The sequence below is a fragment of the Electrophorus electricus genome, chromosome 7 (assembly GCF_041902795.1).
Source record: "Electrophorus electricus isolate QZ-2024a chromosome 7, ASM4190279v1, whole genome shotgun sequence".
NCBI lineage: Eukaryota > Metazoa > Chordata > Actinopteri > Gymnotiformes > Gymnotidae > Electrophorus > Electrophorus electricus.
The window spans coordinates 29,489,631-29,512,701 of NC_137503.1; the positions used below are offsets into that span (position 1 = coordinate 29,489,631).

Below are 23,071 nucleotides of genomic sequence, written 5' to 3' on the forward strand. Positions count from 1 at the left end.
CTTTACTGACAGTGAATCAAGGCCAATTTAATACAGATAGCACACATGCAGACTTCATATCCTGATCAAATTAGATATAATTATCTATTTTTAAATTTAGATATTTGCATCTAGTGCAGATGCATAAAATAAACAAGGACATTAAAAAGTATGAAATCAAAAACAAATATACAAAAGAGAAATATCAAGTCCAAGCAGCACTGGTGTACATTATTAACAGGATTTTATTTTATCCTCTTAAACAAACAAAAGTTTAAATGGGACATAAACATAGAAAAATACTCCCAACAAGAGCTTGGTAGCAACTGCGAGTTTCATCACAGGCTTGAGAATATACCTCTGTGCATTTCAGCACATCCAGAACAGCTGATGTTTTCGTATGCATATCCGCTCAGTGTTTAACATACAATATTGTGTCAACTATATGCAGTAACAATCAACGTTAAAACAAGGAAAGTTTAAACGGTCACAAATAACAATGCTATACAGAAGGTGTATTAAAGGTATACTATGCATACTTGTATTTTGCATTTTTATCCTGAAAATTTAACATCATTTATTGCTATGACAACTCAAAGGGGGGGGGGGGGGGGTTAAAAAAAAAAAATAAAAATAAATCAATGAATGAATCTCAGTGGGATTTGGCCGGTGTAACGCACCTTCAGTGCACATGGTCATGTGAAACCAAGGTCTTTTACAGGACCAACCATGGTGTCCGACCCAGACACTGGTATTCTGAGTTTTAAAGGCATATCTGGAGCATGGCTGTAACAGGAAACATGTTTTTCATTCAGTCAGCCCACTCATTTTTTTCATAGCATTATAAACATTCTTCAATGCTCACAACCTAAATCTTACATAGTATATCTTTAAATGACAAAGTTAAAGCAGGAATGTACATGTTTTCCTTTCAATCAGTTTATTTCACAGAAAAAGAGAACTTATAGCCTTAAAAAAAAAAAAAAAAAAAAAAGCACACACACCAGCAGCTCAATGGGGGAAAAAAAAGTGTATAATTATTATATTGGTTTTCCTGCAGGGTTGTGCTCGCTATAAGCAAAACCAGAAGTTGACAAGTAAAATTTAACACTCATTTTTAATAAACAAGAGAAGCTGAACAAAGCTGACCAGGCAGTAACTGATGGGTCATGACATCAGCATGTATATTTCCTACATCTTCCAAATATTGGCTAGAGTACAGTTTGATATAAACAGTACAATTAAAGGACAAGAGCATACACAAATATGCACGTTCTAACGTGCAAATATCAGTCCAGCAGAGAAACCACAACAATATCATGTGCAAAATACATCAACACTATGCATGACCCTCAAATGTTAGTTTTAAGGTAAAGAGATTCACTACTGAAGGAGAGCCAGTGTTTACATCAAATTAGTTTTGGAGAATTAACATCATGTTGTGGCATCATAATTCTTTTAAATTTGCTTTACATGTTTGATTTTAAAAATACAAGCTCTATAGGCAGGCACAGTCACTCCTAGTGGATTCTGGGAAGTCAGCACGGACAGGGGGGGGGGGGAAGCCAAGGATTTGACAGGATTTTGGCAAAGTTGCTTTCTAACTGTAGACAAGAGAATGGTCAAGGAGTTCAAGATGGTACTATATATGGTACTACAGCATCAAACGCAAATTTTCCTTAAAAGGAGCTACAGTACTTGTAAGAGTTGAAATTACATTCTGTTACTGCTTCAAGATCTGCAGTAGCCAACAATAAATGTGATTGTGTCAGAGCAAAGCGTGTCTAATCTGGCTCAGAAGTCGTAGTTGACCCAGCGTTCACACCAACACTGAAGAAAGGAGTGCCCACCGAAGCATCCACCTGGAAATATTCTGCTAATATTATCAGATAAGTGCCATTTGTTTTGTTTTTCTTTCATATAGCTCCTTTAAAGAGATGCTATCTTTGTGTTAGGAATAGATAAAGAACATTGCTTTTGACCCTGAATGTCCTAAAGTCTATGCTGGACCTGAGATGTCTATTCTATGGTTAACTAAAAAACAGCCCTGTTATTAACTGTGGTGGGTTATCTTGCACTTAGTTGGGTAGCTGCCTAAAACCAAACACAATGCTAAGCAATCACATTGCTTATTGTGGCAATATCTTGCCTTTTTTTTTTGTCAAAGTTGGGCTGCAAAAATTGTGGGGAAATGGCTGAAACCTCACTTGTCCCATCTCTGCTTAAACTCTGACGATCTGAGTTTATCCCCACCTCCCGACGTAAGGCGATACCCACACCTTATGCTCACCTTTCCCCTTCATCTCTTGAAGCTGGAGAGAAGAGGCTGCCATTATGGTCTTTGAGGGCCATGGTGAGATTGTCAAAAGAGTAGCCAGCTAAAATGTCTGACTTGTTCAAAGCAAAGCATTCCATTTCACACAACAAACCCACAATGACCCTGTTTAGTTCTATGGCAACCTATTAGGCCTCGTCCGCTACCAAGGAAAGAGGATAGCTTGCAGTTTGCTAGAAGTCGTAAGAAGAATAGGGGAAAAAACAAATAAGAACAGTCACTGACCAGCTTAAATAATAATCAAGGGGGGGTTGGGGGACTATAAGGGGTAGGAACTGCAGTAGTCGTTACACATTGGTGGAGATCTTGTATTTGGGTGACATACTGCTGTGGAACCAGATGAAGCTGAAAATGACACCCATGGTTTTTGGGATGCTCTCGTCATAGGCGAAAGTCATGGCCTCGTGCAGGGGCACTTTGACCACCTCGATCAGCTCGCCCTCCTGAGGTTTCCCGCCCCCCTCGCTGACACGGTCCTCGTCTGACACCTCGGCGTAGAACATGGTTTGCTTGGCTCCAGTGACCCCTACCCCCGACCTGTAGGGCACAGAAAAGGTCGAGGTGATTGCCAAACGTCATCAGCCGCTCTCTTCGCGGACAAACAAAGGCAAAAGGATGCAGAAGTAGAAGGAACAGAGCTGGCTTCATGGGCTCATTTGCGTAACGTCAATTGCATAATGGCGGTCTTGCGTAACGTCACGGACGCTGCGCTCCAGCAGGAGGCAGGGGAGACCTCAGCTGGAAGTCTTACAGTTCGCTCTCCAACGCCTGGAGGCAGAGCTAGCGCGGCGCTACGGTTATGACGCAAATGGGTCTGGAGCTCCTGCAGTGGGGATCCTGAAGGCTACAGCTGCCAGCAGCTGGAGGGTGGAGGATCGCAACACCCCATGTTATGATGGACGTGGGGTTCTTCCGAGTTGGACCTTTCGGGTACTCAAGCATGTATTTAAGACCACCAGTGGTGTTACTGCAGGAAGCATTGCTGCAAATATTGTTTAATATGCAGTACGATGGCAATAAAGAAATCCGGTCACTTGCCTCACCTGAGACACCGTCAAGGAGACATCGCCACGGTGATCTCCCACTGGGAGAAAGGGGGTGACTGCAAATCTTCCTTAATGCTTACTTTTCCTGAGGCGGTATCCAAAACTGCATTTGGGATATGAGCTCACAGAAAATGGAGGAGAATTTGAAAATCACAAATTTCTCCTCAGTAACAAAGAACGGGATGACAGAATTACACTTTGACGTGAGGACCGGGGCTTCTTACACAAGCAGGCCGTGTGGGTTGGGGCTGCAAAATACAACACTGAATTTATTAGCATTTCCGTGGTATTTCACGGCTTGCTTTAGAGTTGCCTGGAGCGGCCAATCAGGGGACTGCAAAACGAGACAGAAAACCTACTGCCCACATTCACTTTTCTAAACATCTCTACAATGGAATTTGAGCAATGTTGTGGTAATACTGGAGATAGCCAGTATTTAAGGAATATTCCAGAATCAAGGCTTGAACCAAACAGGGCAGGCGTGTAAGAGCCTGTAGCTGTGAAGGCCCATAATATTATCACATACGTACACAGTTTAAAAGTATATACTGGGTACTATTACGTAGGGGTATGGGAGGTATGACATCACCCACCTATCTAGAATCCGTAAGGAGCCGTTTTTTGTTTGTTTGTTTTTTAACATTAAACCCTTTTTTTTGCACTGAACCTTAAATGTGAACTTCAGGTCAAATTAGGAAGCAGGTGAGAAATGAACGAGCACGTTGAAGTGGCAGTGAAAACGTTGCCAAGGTGCCTGAGCAGGATGTGCTATAAAAAGCAGCTAGTCGAGCAGCACTTTCATTCACACACCAACTAGGCCACTAAATGCTTGTGCAAATTGAATGCGGATGGAAATTGGTCTTTGAACTCTGGCCACACGAACACACGTTAATGAACCATGACGGTTTAGGAGCCTTGTGGCACGACACAGACCTCAAAATCTCACAACGGCAGCACGGCGGATAAGACCGATACCAACTACTCTATGATTAAAACAAACAAACAAAATGAGATAGAAACAGCAGCAACAAAAACAACGAACAGTCTGATAATCCACTTCTAACATTTTCTATTTATCTGAAATGTAATAACAAGGTATACCTTAATGAGCACTGCTAAAAATAATCTCATAATTAAATGTAATGATGATCTAATTTAAACAATACTCCATTTCCATGAAATTGTTCTTAATCACTGATAATCTTTCTCCTTGGGCATAAAATCCACTTCAGTTGAAAAACAAATTGGCAAATCCTTTAGCAAAACAAAGGTGCAGACACAGGTGCATGGTGGGACTCCCAGAGCCGGTCACATGCAAACCCTGCGTTCCCATATCGACTTGCGCTGCAGCGATAGAACCCAGCATCCCAGCATAACCTGCAGAGCCCCTAAACACAGACGGCAGGTGGAAGAGCGCACCGGCAGGTGCTTGTGGCTGCACAAACAGCAGGTGTTTAGCTCGGCGTGTGTGTGAGTGTGAGAATGTGTGCGTGCATATGAACAAGGTCTAAGGGTGTGTTTGTGACTCCGTGTAATGATTAGGAGCGGAGCCATCAGCAACAATAAGCAGGTGCATCCGCTCCCCTACACACACACACACACACACACACACACACACACACACACACACACACACACACACACACACACACACACACACACACACACACACCCGAGAGATGGTAACGGTTTATGACCGTCTCCTCACCCAGGCTGATAAGAACTCTGACTTGGCCTCCTGTTCTAGTCTTAGGAGAGGAGGCGTTTAGGGCCACACTTCAGCTGCGTACCCACACGCCGAGTTTGTGGACTGGTAACGCTGCAGGATTCCTGAACTGATTAAGGTTTAGCTTTAGAACCTAATTTAGCCCAAGAGTGCTGGAGTATGTAAGGGTGTGTGTGGACGCTACATGGAATCCATTCATTCTCAATCACTGATTCAGGTTCAGTGATTATATAGTGAACTCTGGTAATCTGTAGCAGGTGAAGGGTAACTGTTTATGCTGAAGAATGGGTTCTCTGACTCACAGCTCTCTCAAATGTACATACGCACACATCCGAGAGTTTCCATACCGCTCGAACTGATTGTTTTCCTTTTTTCCAAGTTTTGTTGTTCATTTTTGATCAGATTTACAAACCTTAATGGAACGTGGTACTAAAGTACAGTTAAGACGTGTCAACGATAACGGTGGTACTGTAGAGCTCTGTTAACATTCGCATGTGCTGAGAGCACGTCTGCACCTGTAGGATGTGATCCTCCTCAGCCTGGCAACAGGAACGTCATAGCCGCACTCCTCCAGGACTTCCTGCCTGGCGATCTCCTCCAGCGAAAGGTGGGGCTTGTCCACCAGCCCAGCGCACAGCTCGAAGGTCACGCCGGCCGAGGCCGGGGGCTGTTCGGGCTGGCCGGCCGCCCCTTCGCTCTCCTGCCCCTCCCCAGATGTCGCAGGTTCATCTGGGGCAGGAGCGGGGCAGCCCTCGGACCCCTCCTGCGACCCCTCCGGATGGGGAGGTGTGGGCATGCTTTTCTCCCACTCACACATGTACACAGCTGCAGGGCAAAGCAGGCAAGAGTCAGTCACTCATAGAGCGCACACAGACAGACACACAGACAGACACACAGACAGACACACAGACAGACACACAGACAGAAACGGAAGGAAGAGCTATGAATAGAAAGCAGGGAGTTTGGTCCGCGGTCCTAACCGGCCCAACCCTCAAAAGAGGCGTGACCACAGGACGGACTTGAGCACCACAGTGCACAGTGTCGGATCAGGATCTACAAGGTGGAGGTGTTCGCGCCGTTCTGTATGGTCTCCTTCGGAGTAAAACGGAGGTGCTGAGGTCACGTTTTAAACCTCTTTGATCCTCTCATTAAACCATTCGTAACCTCATTGAACAGACAGTGGTAAGGGTGCACTGCGGCAACCCGAGCTGTGTGGAGACGCGAGCGGACGGCGGCGAGGGGGACCCCCGCTAAAGCGCCAGTCCCGCCCGGGAGGCTTTGTTCCAGCGCCATTACCTCACACAAAGCTCTGCCTCCTCTGCGAGCATTGTTCGAGAGTTGAGGAGAAATCCCTTTCAATACACGGCCTTCCTTCCATTCTGAGGAGCAGGGCGCCGTCCCTGGCTAGCGCGCGGCGAACAATAGCAGGGCGGCACAGCGCGGGGCCACAGGCTCACGCAGGGCCGCGCGAGCCACCTACTCGCGCCACAAAAAATGTTCCATTAGGAGAGAGCCATTGTTTGCAAAGGGCTGGCAACAGGGCAGAGAGATGTGAACACACACACACACACACACACACACACACACACACACACACACACACACACAACATGAAGAACATATAGTGTGAGGTCACCCCTTTGTATTGAAAAACGAAAATCAGGAAACAAATGAAAATAACTGAAAGAAGTGCTTTCTTTATAAACCTGAAAAAAGGGACCGTGTTGGGGAGGAAATGTAGAGGAAGCACGAATCCTTTGGATGGTTATTGGTAGGTCCTAATTTTGGCACTTGGCAATATCTTCTGCAAGTTTCAAAATGGCATCTGATGTCATGTGCCTGGGTAAGGAAAACGTTGGTGTTTTCAGTCTCATTATCGCAATCACTGTTGCAGAAATGACAAAGTCCTCATTTATTTTCAGAGTCGGGACTTAGTCGAGGAGGTAGGAAGCGGGCATGTGTGTAGTTAAGAATGTCACAAAAAGTGCAGACACTAAGCTGTCAAAGATACTGTTTTACAAAGCTCTAGGTTGTAAGTAAGAGAAGGCTGGCCCCATGGATGGAGGGTGTACGGAGATTACAGCCGAACAGCTCTGGACACCTGGGGCCCTACTGGGGGCCTTCATGTGGGCATGGCAGACCTCGTCGCGGGCCCGACCCAATTCACTGTCCCCCTAGGGTGAAGAGTGCACCCATGATGACTAATGGCTCCTCAAATACCCTAACGCTAAAGTGCTCTTCCACAGTTAGCCTTACGCTACTCCTTATACTGTATTTTACATGCAAATACATGGCTCTACAAATGAAACACATTTAAATACATTAAATATATGAAGCGGAATAATTAGAGGCAGGGCTTCTTTTCTGCTTGTTCATACTGCAATTGCTTTTTTACCTGGGCGGAACTGCTTGACCAGGATGAAACAGTGAGAGGTGGTGTTGAAGATCAGCACAGAGACACTGGAGAGAGAGAGAGAGAGTGGGGGGGGGGGGGGGGGAAGGGAGAGATAAATAAGAGACCAGCTCGTAAAACGGCTTGTGGGTGAACAACAATCACAATCACAAACAGCAAGAAGCAAATGACCAGTCTTCCTGCAAACCCCGCCGACCTGGAAGCAAAGAAAAAGCACTGGTATAGAAACATATGGCTGCTAGCTCACGGCAAAAGTATTTTGAGTGCAACGCTCCTATCGACCTCTCTCATAACCAAAGTACATGCCAAGGACGAACCTACGGACACGTGAGAGAGCTCAGCACATGGGAATGGCTAGGCGTAGCATGCAAAGCCCTTTGGTCTTAGAGTTAAGGTTCTATCGTCTGGTGTGAAATGATGGGGCGAAGGAGGACTAAACCATCTCCGAGAATCGGTCCTCTGAAGCAGTCCGTTCCCCCCGGAGATGGTGCTTACCGCTCAGCGCCTCTAAAAGGGAGAGAAAACCAAAACGCAGAGCCTACGCTAAACCTGCAAAAGGTCAAAATAGCACGAACGGGTACTGATAAGTTTGCTGACGACCGCGGGGGTTTGGGCATGATGGGAGGTGGAGAGACTAGGTGCGCTGGTCTCGTTCCGCCAAGCTCACACATTCACCCGGGATTAGCAGCGTGGTCTTTGTCGTGGCTCATCACTTCGGTTCCTAGACGAAGGCTAATACCTTGGGAAGGAGAGAATAAATACCTGCATCTTAACACTCTCTGGATAATAGGATTTCACGAGGCTAAGAAAGGAAATCCCCCCAAAGCATGCTGGGATAGCCCGACCTTTGTTGGTGGACCGAGAGCAAGCTAATCACTCCATGGAGCGAGAGGTCAAGCAGTGTGTCCAGAGCCTCGACTCTCCCACAAGCGCCTTTCGCTCCCCTCCTCCACACACCCGGGGAGAATGGGTCTGAGAGCCACTCGTCTTTGGCCCAAGACTGTTGTCGAGCTAGGTGATCCATGGCTGACTGTGTTGCACTCGTACGTGCGTGCGTGCGTGTGTGTGTGTGGTTGCGGGTGGAGGGGTGGTGAGTGTGTGTGATTGTTTGGAAGGTAGTGGAGACTGAGTCCTGTGCACTGTTGGGAAACCGGATGAGTCTGTTGGGACAGGAAGCCCTACCCTGTCTTTCCCAGGGTGAAAGCGTTATGGTGGAGATTACCATTCAGCCTGGTTGCTCTGAGGACAGACACATTAACACAAAGAGGCAGACACTTGCCCTGAATACACAGGCATATACTCTCTGAACACTAATAGCAATCCCCCACCCCACCCCCCAGTGTAGGGAAGGGAGACCCAATACCTGGAGAGCCCATGATTCACTTGTCTGTACTCATGATCACAAATGTCTGGCTAAACGTTTAAGAGCCTCCATTTCACCATAGCTGTCTCATCCCTTTCCGTCCCTTCCTATCCAAGTCGTTCTTCGGCAGGAAGAGCCGCTGTACCCATCCCTGGTCGAGGGAATCCAGGCCCCGCCGGCCGAGCACCTGACCGCTCCGCCGGGTCACCGGTGAGACGCTGCTCTCCTCAGCGTCGGCAAGGAAAAGCGCCCCAGAGGCGTGCCAAAGATTTCACACGTCGTCGAGTCTGTCGTGGATTTACGGCCCTTTCTCTTGCATCGCGAGAGCGTCACACCGGAGCGGGCCGAGTGGCGGAAGGGAAGAAGAGGAAGAGAGAGAGAGAGCAAGCACCAAAGAGAGAAACACAAGGCGTGAGCCCAATACCCCTTTGCGGAGTCACCTGAATCCACTAGTGGCCTTTCGCTGACATGCTCAAGCAGAGGTGAAGCGCCTCATTCTCACTCTCCTTCTCTCTTAGCCGCAAGGCTCAAGCCCTGTTCATAAAAGACAATTGACACCAATTCTCTGAGCTTCTTCCTTCCAAAGAACCAGCAGAGTGCTCACAAAGGACCACAGCAGTGGCACTAATGACCTGAACAGATGCTCCTCTTAATGGCTTTTTCCTCTCAACTGTAGCACCCCAACCCCCTCCATCTCTCTCTCTCTCTCTCTTTCTCTCTCTCTCTCTCTCTCTCTCTCTAACAAACACCCACCAAAATAAACTCATGCATCAACAACACAAACAGTGGAACCAAATGCATCAGACACCCAAATGGCCAAGCGAAACATTTTAATTTATGACAATTGACTGCACCAGATTCATTAGCATTGCTATTTACACTCGCTATAAGTTACAACGGCCGGTAAGCCACAATATCCGTGCGAATGCCATTGACCCAACTCCTACAGGCATAATTATACAGTTGCGCTTTGGTTGATTCTGCTTTTTCTCTCTGAAGATTTTTTCTCTTGATTCCTCTCCGAAGACACAGGGCAACCAAGAAACTTGTATTCATATGTGACAAAGCAATAAGTCTCTTTCTAGGGTTAGTTGGCTTCTATTCTCAAATGCTTTTCGTTTCACCAGTTTAGTGAACAAGGATCAAATCTCTAGACAGCCTCTTGTAAAAATAAGTGACATACGTCAGCGCTGATGTGCAGTGTCTACAGAGGGCCTTAACCTCCTCGCCAGCTCCTGAGAAGCCTAAGTGAACCCAGTATCAGAGGTCAGCCATGGTCATGGAAATTAAGCAAAACATTCTAGAAGTGCTAAAAGGCTCCTCTTAAGTGCAGTCACCCAGGGGCCACTTTGGGTACACTTCAAGTGTGCTGGTTTTTTGTTTGTTTTTTTTTACTTTTTTTTTTTAAAAGAACCAGGATTTCAGTTTTACTGCCTTAGGACACGTCGCTGAGAAGCTTAGCCTGTCTGGAGGACTTGGTGGTGGCTCTACACTAGCTGGCTTCCTTCTCTAGCACAGAGGTTAGAGATTCCAGGCTTACTGGCTCTTATCTTTCTAGGTTTTATAACCTTTGGGTTCCATAGTTGACTTGATTTATGCTTCCAACAGCACAGGAAATGGCTTTATAAAACGGCCACACAGGATCGCAGAGCTCACTCAAACCCTCCTTCTCCTCTGGCGAGAACCAGGCTCATCACATACTGGAGGCCTTAAGCGCAGGCTGTGTGCACCAAACCGTCTGTCTAAGCCACGATAACTCGCTGTTCTCTCTCTAATGCAAAATGCAAGCTCACCTCTTCAGAGAGCCAATGTGACATGTGCTTCTGGTGCATGACGTGAACACTGCAGGGATGGACAGAGCAGGAGAAAGAGGGAGTCCGCCCGCACAGCTGAGCCCGGCTTGCATTCGTTCAACCGCAAGTTCGGGAGCTGACGTACACGGTCGGACATAAACGTTCTGTGCGACAGGCACCGGGTGCTTCAGCCTGTTCCTCTCCTTCAACCCTGAAGCTGAAGTCGGTCTCATAAAAGACAACCAACACTAAAGCGCAGTTCTCTCCAAAGCCATAGTTCCTTTGGGAGAGACGAGCACTAATATCTAGAGTGGAGAGTGTCGCGTTCTATTGGTGCGCAAGAGAAAAACCATCAGCAAGCAGCTTCGTTAGTGCCCAGCAAGGCCTCATCTGCTCGCCACTGAACACTACTGTCCATGCCACATGCCTTCGCTGGTAATGGGCGCGAGCCTAAAGGCTAGCGCCAACGAGCAGGCCGCCATCGCCAAGAGCAACTTTCTCTGCCCTAGTGCCTGAAAAATCAGCCATGTGAAGCACGATTCATGGGCTAGTCAAAAAACACACGGGGGGATCCATCGCTCCGTGCCGACGAACCTTTCAGTGCAGGATTGAAGGTAATGAAGTGAGACAGTAATGTGTTCCCGGGCTGGAACAACAAATAAAAGCTGTAAATCACCTCGAGTGCTGTATTCGGCAAAATGACGTCCAAGGGGAAAACTCACCTGTCGTGGGTTCGCATGAAGTCCCATGATTTCTTTGTTCCATTCTGTAAAGAAACAAAACAACAACAACAAAACAAGCAACTGTGAGTCTACTTGGAAACAATTTTTAAGAGTGTAAAACTCAATTACTGTGCATGTTTTTGACAGAGGAATGACTATAAATCAATTTCCCCAGGTAACGGTTTATGACAAAGAAAACAGAGAACAAAAATATATTTACACCGATGTTATGATGCAAAGAATCAAGAACCACAGCATGTAGAAATATATTCAACATCAAAACCAGGATTTTACCCAGGAGACCCTTGGATCTCCACCAGAATGAGACACACTTGGGGGACCTTTATGTTCTCTCAGCAGACTGTTCAGTTTCACGAAAGCTACAACTAAATGTTTCCGACGCATTACACTCGAGAAAGACAACTACTGTGTGCAACGCTCAAATGAAAACATGTCTTCGTTGGCTGGGCGAGCCATTTGGGCCGAGCAAGAGCGGCCGCCCGGGTCCGGTTCAGATGACGCAGCGACTGCGTGGGACAATGTGGAAACGTTTACCAACATTGCTGAAAGAACACGCATCCCCTGGAGAAGGCAATCAAACGTGAACTCTCGCTTTCCGTCTCACGCAGCCAACGCGCTTGGTGTGTTTGATTGCTTCAGCGCTCTGCGATAAGGTTTCTGCAATACATGCAAGAGCAGGCACGCAAGGAAAGGCCTTTAGCTGCAGCTCAGGGCAGACGGCTTCGGGTTTGTGTCTGCGAGATGCTCTGGTTCTTGAGAGTTCAGGAGTGTATTTGTAAGATTTGCGAGATTTGCGAGACATGTACGCAGTCTTTACGTGAACACACCTTAGACCTAATGTGGAGGTAAAACAACACGGTGGCATCAAACTGCATCACACAGCCAAAATCGGAAGCACAAGATCGAGCAAGATCGTGACCCAAGTTAAGCATGTTGTTCTGTGTTTAATATGCAGTCAATTAAGAAAACAGTGAACAAAAAGAAGCATGCTGATGATAAATCAGTCTGACGTGACCTAGAAAGAGGATGGAAGACTTCTAGGCTGAAAATACATCATATTTGTTAATCGAAGTCTTTGTTTGTAATCCTTATTTCATAGTGTTCTACATGGTTAAATGCTGTACCTGCATCGTATGGGCCAGCTAAGCTGTGCTGGGTAGACTGATGTTAGCACAGAAAGCTGGCCAAGACCTTTGTGTGTGTGTGTGCTGCTGTTTTATTACAGGCCACAATTATAGATGTGTCTGTCATAATCAGACACAACAAGTCATAATTAATACACGTTCTGTTTTCACCAAGTAATGGACAATGGTTGCCCTCTACAATTCCTCATTCTTCAGTCCTTAAGGGTGAAAATGGCTGAGGCTGAGCTACAAGTCAGCAGAGCAACAAACACAAAACGAGGGCAACCACCGAGACCTCACGGTCTCCATACCAACGGATGCTTTGTTGTGCAGCACCTCATTCCGGCCCAGGTGAGCCGTGGGTGCGCTCAGTTAATAAACAGCGAGCTCCCCAGTCAGTCTAAATGCATAACCTGAGGCGCTGGAATAGAACAGCAGTGCCGGGCGAGCGGGTCTGCATGTGGCTCCGGCCGCCTGAGGGCCCCGGGAGCAGGGTCACGGGCCATGAGGCTTGCGCGCCCCTGCTCCCGGGCGATGCTCGCGCCTCTGGGCTGCAAAGCATGGCAGGTTTTTTGTTGTTGTTTTTTTTTACTTTGCTGAGCTGGAGGGGAAGGGACTGAGGAGGCGGGGCCTCACACATCAGCAAGACGTCAGCATGTCATGTCAGTAAGCATGACTAAGGACTAAGGACTAAGGACTAAGCAGAGATGCCCTGCAGAGCCTCCAGAGGGTAAGAGAACCTGCTGAAAAGGGGCGGTTGGAGAATTAAAGTTACTTCAAAGAGATCCACAAACAAAGATCCTTTTCTCTCTTTACTAAAGCACACACATCTCGCCATGACCTGATGATTGCAGTGTTTGCCACTTTATGAAAAAAGTGTGAAGCAGTCATTCGTTAAGAAAGGTGTTTGTCTAAAAGAAAGTCTAACTGTAAAAATAGCGCACGGCTTTGCGCTTAATTTATGTCAGCATTACAAAAGCGTTGCTGTTTTCGCCATGCACCTCAGAGAGCGCACTGCATAGAATCAAAAAGCATAACAAAAGTATCTTCTAACGCATGCTAGGGCAGAGGCGTGCACCCTGTTCCTCAATAACTTCAAAGTGATCTGAACATTTTTGTGTAGGAGTGAAATCCATCATTTTCTCCCATGGGGCAAGAAGACAGGGGAGTAAAAAGGGCCTTTTGGTGGCAAGTGCGTACTTGAGCGCATAGTTGTGGAGGTGGAACTGGGCATGTTTAGGTAGGGGAGTGAGACGCCTGGGACACTTCCAAGCGGACACCCCAAAGCTCCCGGGTTCACGTGAGCCTGCCTCCGTATCCCAAGCAAACAGGGAGACCACCCGTTGCGCAACTGCCGTGCATTCACATATCCGTTACCTTCTCGGTCAGCTCGGTGATTGTGGCACCTCCGCAGCCCGTTCTGCAATTTGGATTCCACAGGTGGGGAGCCGAGGCTTGGGGGCAGCGTGTCGGAAGACGACCCGCCGCCCGCCCGTCAGCTGCAGCTGCCGTGACAGATGGCCAAAGGGAAGCCACGCCGGTGGGGGGGGGGTGATTTGGGGGGGGGGGGGGTTGGGGGGGGGGGCTATGCAAGTTCGTGCAGAGCAGACACACGAGCGGCGGCGAGGGCGTTGACACAACAAGTCCTGAAAGTGCAAGTGCTGCAGAGGCCGTAGCCCGCGTGCATGCCGGTACAGGACCGGGCCGGGCCACATGGGGCCTTGGGGCTGCGTGCTACTGGCTTTTAACGCAGCGCGAGCATCGTGAGCGGCCCGCTGGCGCGCACACGCCACAAATGTCAGTTCTGCTGCAGTCCTCTGTAATTACCGCCATCAGTATCGTGCAGCATCATCAAACAAGGGCAGTGTCAGATGAGAACTCCTGCCTCGGGGCCACACCGCCCCAGCTCTCTGGGCTGGAAGCGGCACAGGCATTACTGCACTAAGCACGCATTCATGACAGGCTCATCAAGACTGAAGCCTCCCCTTCTCTAGCTGGGTCGTAAAAGAGTTACGAGATGAGGACACCTGGTACCACGCTCGTTTCCAAACACGGCGCCGTGCAGCTCAGCATTGCAGGAGGGGCCTCTCTCCCCCTCCCCACCATAAGCGAGAGCAGACCGCAAAGAAAGGAATTCCATATAATGCCTTTAATGGAAAGCAAAGGCATTTGATTTGTTTACAGGTTTGTTTACTTGGCATGGGGCTGCTGGCAGACTGAAGTTGGCTGCAAATATTGCGCAGCATGTAGGAATTCAGGGCCTCTCCAGAGAGGCGTTTTGACTGGAAGTTTCCTGTCTTCGTTTTCACCGCAGAAGCTGTGAAAGGGAAATGACAGACAGCTACAATGAAGTTCCAATCACCTTCGGCAGAACTATTTTCAGCAGTATTATATTCGTAAATAAGAACAGAGCAAATGCAGTCATGCAGGGTTTCACCTCCTGAAAATAGCTGCGCCTGGGCATATACCTCGGTGCCACTCAGCAGGTGTAAACAGTTGAACTGATTCAAAAGATAGCAAAAATATCACCTGATAAAAATCAAACGCCTTACGCCAAATTCCACTCTCTATCCAGTTAACAGGCCTAAAGTTGTTTGCTAACATTCTGGCATCACGGCATCCTCAACATGAGCCATCAAAAATTTGTCTCTTGTTCATATTACATAAAGATTGAAATTTATAACTGTTAGGCCTGCAGTGTTCACTTACTGGACTAAACATCTCAAAAATGTTTTAACAGACCATTACATTTACAATAAATATGTTAGTGGAGGCAAGGTTAGAAAAATGAAAAAATTTATTACAACAAGCACAGACTAGCCTAAAGGCATAAAAATCCTTTAACTCTGTTGTCAAGCCGAAGTTTGCTGCCCGTGGAGTTTCTGTTTGCCACGTATGCGATGGCTGCATAATAGCAAAGTCGCAGCAATATAGCAGGGAGCTTACTTCGCAGGAAGTTTGCCAAAGTTGACTTCACATTAACACTAAAACAACCACGTTCTTTTGAAGTGACTTAGCAGCACTCACGGCTCACTGCCGTAACGCTCATTAACAAGCAAAATCACCTATAGCTCATTAAAGAGGCTGTCGAGCGCAATGTACGGTATGGCCCAAAATAAGATCTCCCAAAAACAGCTCGACTCTAGCCTCCAAGTTAGTCGTGGAGGAGCGTGTCTGAGAACTGTGCCGGGAGCTAGGGAGAGTGTGGACAGATGGCAGGATCTCCTCATTAACACGGGAACGCACTGGGTCAGCGGGAAAATCCCTCTGGGACCCTGGGAATCACCGGCGACACGGATTACGATACAGATTACAGGGGCCAGGGGTGGGGGTGGAGGGTGCTTCAAGGACCTCGAAATTAATGTTCTCCCCTGGTCCCCGCATACAATAAAGGCCCCGGGCTGAATGGGGATGGTGAGGCGGTCCTTGTTCTTTTGGGTGCTTAAAGTCTAATTACCGACGGCTCCCGGTTTATAACGCGGCAACCCCGGCAGCTGTCGGGAATTCAATTGCCGTCACGCTGTCGTTTACAATCGGGGCCCTTTAATTCCCACCATGTGCTGCACAACGTCCTGGGATTTAACGCCCTCGTCGCGCTCCGTCCCCAGCGGGCGGCCGCGTTCGGCCCGCCTCGCTAATGCGCATTCATGGCCGGTGAGCGATGCTTGCTGGGCGTGTGGCTCGGGAGGGCAGGTGGCGATTAAACCCCCGCGGAGGCCACAGACAGAGGGGGGCGGGCGAGATGGGCCCGGCGCACGCCAGCGAGGTCGCTGCTGGACTGATGTGGAGTCTGAAGCGCCGGTCCTTAGATCTGAAGTGCACCCGGAATGGACGCGGTCCAGGAGCCAAACGCCAGGCTCAACAAAGAACAGTGTTTACGTGGACACAGAGAGGGAGGGAGAGAGAGAGAGAGAGAGAGAGAGAGAGAGAGGGGGGAAAAAAAACAAAAAACGCAAATATACCTTTGTATATACTGTGCTTTGGCCTCATGGAGGGTAATTTCATACTTCCACTTGTCACACAAACAAAGGCACACACCCACGCTTGTGTAGACTGGTTAATAGAGTTCTCAGCACTACTTCAGTATAAACAATCTGGATCACTAAGGTAAATAATAAGACTGTAATTACATCAAGTAGCAACCACTGTAACCGTACCCAGCAGGCATCAAACAAAGCCCTCGCTGTGTAAACAGGCAGAGGTTGCTCCCTGACGGAGCACCTCATTCGGGGTGGAGGTCCAGGAGCACAGGAGCACCAACTGCTCAGGATGGTATTGACCAAAAATAAATATCAATACACATCAATTTAGAGGTACTTCTATTGCAGCGCAATTCAACCTTCGCGAGCATTTGTGTGTCAGTGGAGGCCTGGAAGATGCTGGAAGATTTTGGGTGTGAACGGGCTCCCCACCTCCACAATCCCTTTTCTCACCCTCTTTGTCTCCATCTGCTGTGTCTGCCTCCAGCCACTCTCTCCACCCCCCAACCACCACCGCTACAGGTGGAGATACTCAAATTAGCCCGGGGGGGCCTCAGTGCGCAGCGCTGCGCGGGGCGGAAGTGGAGTGGCCCTGGGCCACCCGACCCAGCCCTGCCGGGATCCCACAGCTGCCCCCGCTGCAGTCAAACGTCTCAGAAGCTCGATTACACAACGGCCTGACAGACGGGAACACAAAGCCCATCACTCTTTTGATGTGGCAGTCTAATATATCACTGGCCTCTCAGAAGCCACCGTAACGTTCTATTTCGGGGCCGTTTTTTGTTCGCTGCCGCGCTCGCCTTCAGCTTGGGAAAAAGCCGCCTCTCCGAGAGCGCCGCCAGCGAAGGGGTAGACAACACTGTACTTTATATTGCCGCGGGAGTGATTTATGAAGCTTCTCGCAGCCCCAAACATCATTGTTCCCACGAACAATCCACAATCTCACAGGGAAGTGATACACAGGACGCAAATACAATGACCTGAATGGCGGCTCCAGACCCCTAGCCGCAGGCCCGAGGCTGCTCCGCGCAGTGGGAAAGTGTTCTCGCCCCGAGCTCTCACCATTATGGGGCTTGCGGAGCTCAGCCCAGGCCAAGGAAGTGGTTTGAGGTTAGCACCAAAGCAGAGGGCTGTACAATGTTGGGAAAGAGACAGAGCTCCGGCACTCCCTGGCTCCCGTCGGACGGGTGGCAGCGCCGCTGTACCAGCGGTGCGCTCGTGCTGAGAGTCCCACGGGACAAACGGAGTAGAAATGGGCCCGGGAGGGGCTGCGAGGGAGACGCACCGGGCGACGGGGAACGACTTCCCTGCAGCCGAGGAGCGGGGCCTCAATAAACGGTGCACGCCCTACATCCAGAAGAGGTCAAGGGTCGCCGGCAACCCCACCGGCCGCCTGTCCGTCGGCTAGCCGGGGCGACTTAACGAGGCTCGGCAGAGCAGCGATCCAAGAGCCGAAAGCACCAGCCGCGGAGGTAACCGGGCCGAGTCCGACCGAAGCGCCTTGCGCGTTTGCCCTCAGACTCGCGCGACGTTAGCGAGGCCCTGCGCAGGTGCCTTCCACGGAGCGCCGGATTCTGATGCATTCATCACCTCTGTCCCCGCTCCAGCACATCTGCCTTCGCGCAAATCCCATTTCCTGTGCCTATTGAGCGCGCCCGGCAGCCTGGAGCTGGTCCGGCAGACGCCACACGTTTCCCATGGCCTCCTCACCCCTGCGCTTGCTCCAGACGGCCTCCCTCCATTGTCTCTCATCTGTTCTTGCCCACCCGATGCGCACCGTTATCCACCCACTGGCCCCTGCCCTAATCCAGCCCCACCCCCAGGGAACTCTCCTTTGATACCCCTCCCGCCTGGCTCGGAACCCCTGCGGCTGAAGCAGCAGCCGGGCAGCCGGAGCAGTTGACCGTGTTGGCTCAGTCGCCGGCTCATGGGACACGCGAACCCATCGGAGAGCTCGGAGTTGTCCCCGAAACCCGTTAACCATCCAGTCAACTGACGGTGGATTAATCCATAACAGGACCCGGTCGGTCAGCGTTTGATAAGTACTGTACCTGAGGTACAGCTGGTCTGTTATTGTGTGCATATACATTTCCTAATGTGCTCTCACAATCAGTTCAGGAATAGGGTGCGGGGTTTAGAAAGAAGACACAGAAATGATGCTCGGAGGTGGATCTTTGCTGCGGCTGTAAACGGCGGAGGGCGTGGTGCGCCGCGCACACCAGATGAGGAGTGTGCACGGCTGTGCTAGTGTGGGGAGGTACAGGTGGCCGGGCAGCTCCTGATATAGAATGCCAGCGGGGATGTGTGGGCACAACAATGCAGTGACTCAGTGATGTGGCGGCTGATGCTGCAACCCCAGCAGGGGGAGGAGAGTCACAGACGCCACTTATCTACCGCAGCTTCAGAAAAGACTTACCAGCAAATATTTATATACACTTATACATACACACACATACACACACACATACATACGACATCCACATTACTACAATAATTTATTCATTGGAAACACCCGGTAGGCATAGAGTTAGATACTAAAACCTCTCTGTTGCCATGCACGGTTTGTGCTAGTCTGCCTCGTGATCGCTGGTTAGATTCAGAACTCAAGCTCCATCATTGGCTGGACAGTTTTGGGTGGAGGACCACTTTCTACCCAGCACTGACACCAACACATGCCGAAACCTGAACAATGCTGGGGCTGATTCACTCATACCACCCACTTCACGTCCTATGTCAGGATGCTGAGAATTGCCTGCCTTCCAAATAACACACAGGCAGCAGTGGTCTTGTGGTTGAAACCTGGACCAGTGGTGAATGGGGTAGAGGGTGGCCAGCAAACGGTAGATGTCTAATACAATGTGAGATATAATATATATATATATATATATATATATATATATATATATATATATATATATATATATATATATATATATATATATAAAAAAATAAATGAAAGAGAGAGAGAGAGAGAGACAGAGATATTCCAAATGTATTCCACATTGCAGTGAAGTACACAAAGTTTCAGAGAAACAGGACGTACCAGACAGAGGTCCTTCATCAGCTGTGCTAGCAAAGTGCTTCTGAATTATTAAGAGGGCTACTAATATATTAGTTGATATATTTCTCTCTCTCACTCACACACACACACTTGCTTGCTTCGGAGCAAAATCAATACTTGGTAGCATGGATAGCACCGTTTATTCTATAGGAAACTTGCATTTTATTTTGGGCCAAACCAATGATCACAAACAAAGAAATAAGGGGTGAAATTCAGACAGATGTAGCTAAAGAAGGGCCAAACAATCAGAACTACATAACCATGAAAGAAACGAGAAACTGGATAAATGCAAAACCTACAACAAAGGCTCGGAACTTGACAAGCAATAGAAGGGACATGATGAAACTTTGCAATAAAATCTAAATATAAACAACAGGGCTAAATAGTTTTTTCTGCTTTTGCTGTTTTAAAATCGGATAAAGACTTGTCAAATTTCACCGGTACTAGTATCAACTTCCAAACTTTTGGCATCCTGACAACTCTACAACACACAGCACGGCTTATTCAATTCGGTAAATGCTTTGAACAATCAAGGTGTGAACGCAATATAAGTAACCAAAACAGCTGCCGATCAGTCCTGAACTGGTGTATTCCTCTAAACAGTTTCAGTTCATTTTTATTCAGATTTTGGGAGCATTTCAACATGACACCATCTTCTGTCTGTGCCACACCATTAATGACTTAATCCTGTGCTTTGGAATACTGTCACACTACATGATCAGACCTCTTTTGAATTTTAGCTCACAGACAGGCGTCCTGAATTGTGCTGTAGAACTACTTCTACAGCTGGGCATTTAACGGTCTCTCGGCGACTGAGAGACATCCGAGTCGTGAGGTGGCGAAGCAGCTCCACCATTATTCACAGTCAGAATGAGGTTGTGATGTTTGGTGCCATGCAGTGTTTTATACACTGGTAGTCCAACTAGAATTATGTGCAAACACTAACCTTTGTCTCATCTATCAACAAAACACAGGACCAGTAATGCAAAACATCGTGGAGGTCTTTAGCAAACTTGAGATGGGCAGCTCTGGTTTTCTCTGTGGAAGCCTTGCGTTAACGTTTGTCATGGTAGAGGCCCCCCACCACAGGCACAGAAGCAACGGCCTGACTGTGAACCGAAGACCCAAAGCCTTGAAGAAATTATGGTTTAACCCCTTGTAGTCTTTTAGCTGGACTCCTCAAACCATTCGGGATCATACCGAACCCTGGAGCAATATTCTGTTGTGAAGAGCAAGAGGCTAAAAATCCGTGGGTTTGTGTGTTTGTTTGTTTGTTTTGTTTGACAGGGCGGGTCAAAGCCACACCTGAAGTGACCAGAACACCTGACTCCAATTACCCTCGTTTCCCTTTTGTTAAAAAGGGACACGATCCCTCAAATTACCTTGTTGGAATCAGTAGAATTATAGCAAATAAATGTGTAGTGTGTTTAACTACTTTTATTTATATTCATGACTTAGATCACCAAGTCATATTGTCACACACTTTTTCCATGTAGCTGTATTTATAGGGCCAGTGGCTGAAAACAATAAAAGTGACAAAGCTTTCCGATTAATTGAAAATCTAATTATTTATTTTAAAAATGAACTATACATTTGCCACAGTTCTGGGAGAACCACTCAGCCTCATCAACCATCATGTTAGTCAACTTGAGCACTAGTGAAACTCAGTAAGGGCAACTCTCCATTACAACATGTAAAAACAGTTCTGTTTTAAACAGCTACCATCATTAAGAATGTGAATAGGCTGGGGAAATGGCTTTCTTTTCTACAGTGGAAGCAGAAGAATCAAGTTTCCTTCCTGTTCTAATGCTGCAGATGTCATTTGGCCAGCCCTGACATGTCCAGCCCTGAGTCAGTAATATATAATACGCAAATGAATGTCACACTATTAAACCTTCCCAGAATTGTCGTGCTTTTATAGACGTGCACTTACAACAGCATCCGTAGAGCAACCAAACACTTTCCAGCACTGCATATCCTGAATATTGAGAAAGCTGAGCTAATGACCTCGGGCTGCAAACTGAGCGCCTTCCCAGTAGGATCCACGTGAGTTTAGAGTGGCCCGAGTGTGATTTGATAGTGCATCACCTTGGCAACCCTGCATTACGACAGTGAGTGACAACCCCACGAGCATCTGGCGTGATTGCACCATGCATTCCACCCATACCAGCGCCGAGCAGCGGATGTGCATGACTCAGACATCTCGTGAGGAACAATGGGGTCCAGGACCGAGGGCTGCGACTTTAACGTGCGCGAGAGAAATCACTCTCTGCATGCAGAAAAACAAAACAAAAAACAAAAACAAATAGAAAAAAAAAATGAAAAAATGAACATCCCGCCACGCGCACATGCAGAAGTACGACCAGAGAGGAAACACCCCCGTGTGCACCCCCGAGAAGACAAAGGTCTTGATGCATGGGCAGGACAACAGAAGGGAAAATGACCTTAGCGAGCTCAGGAAATGTTTATGAATTTGCTGAAGTGCTTTCCACAGAAGAGGGGGATAATTAAATGTTAACAATAAGGTATTTATAACAAAGGTGATGAACGCATGCTGGCATGCGGGACGTCAACAGAAACCCTATAAAGCCTTTTTCGATGGCCACAATGAAAAGCAAACTCACGTCGCCTCTAATTAAACCCAACGACCGCATGCAGCTAGCTAGATAGCGAGCCAACACTTCTTTATGAGGCACGGAAGGACAAGCCCATGGTAAGCTAGTCCTCCCATTACCAGATCAGCCAGTGTAACGGTGCGAGCACCGGGCTGCCCGGACTCAGACAGCCCGACAGCTAACGAGAAGCATCCCCTATACAGCATTTCCACCATTAGCCAGTCTAACGCTTCGCTATCAGCGGAAAAGCTACCTAATTTAACCTTTACCAAACCATAGTGCAAATAATAATAATAATCATCATCATTGTCGTCGTCTTTGTCGGGAAATTCACAAAGCCCGAGCCACTGTGTTTCGCAACGCCAGCGATGACACGACGAATGGGGGTTGGGCTAGCAGCCAAAGCGCGCTAGGACCCGGGCCGGACCCACTCACCTGGCTATAGCGCACCGTGAACGCTTTCAGGTAGTCCGAGCTGGCGCACGGAACCACCTGGAGGTTACTGATCTGCTCCATGGTTCGGAAATGGCCCACCGGTGCTGCTCGCAGCAGAGCTCCGCCGCACAAACGCCAGCCTACGGTGGACGAGTGCAAGGTCTACGGAAGCCCGAGAAGGGCATAAGGAAAACGTCTCTTAGGCATGTGTTTTTAAAGGGAAATGGGTAGAAAATACTGAGGTCACAAGTTGCTATAAAAGAAGAAGAAAAAAAACATACCAAAAACCGTTAATCTTCCGCCTAGCACACAAACGCAGGTGGGAATGACTTATACTATACTGCTGATCCGGAATCATTGTAGAAAAATGAGCCCGCTGCACAATGTAGTCATATAATCTTGAGTTATTAATCAAAGTATGTGCACTTGTGTATGCTGAGAGCAATGCAGCTAACCAA

At 48.1% G+C, this 23,071-nt stretch overlaps 1 protein-coding gene across 1 annotated transcript; it reads right to left on the bottom strand.

Annotated features, from left to right (window-relative positions):
* Window positions 1–206: 206 nt before the first annotated feature.
* nudt14 (nudix (nucleoside diphosphate linked moiety X)-type motif 14) lies at window positions 207–22,808 on the bottom strand. The gene is made up of 5 exons (XM_035524453.2): window positions 22,614–22,808; window positions 11,378–11,421; window positions 7,482–7,546; window positions 5,602–5,911; window positions 207–2,851 (listed from the first exon to the last, which is right to left on the bottom strand). The coding sequence occupies exons 1-5, from the start codon at window positions 22,692–22,694 to the stop codon at window positions 2,602–2,604; spliced, it is 750 nt and encodes a 249-aa protein (XP_035380346.1). The 5' UTR covers window positions 22,695–22,808; the 3' UTR covers window positions 207–2,601.
* Between the last annotated feature and the right edge of the window lie 263 nt (window positions 22,809–23,071).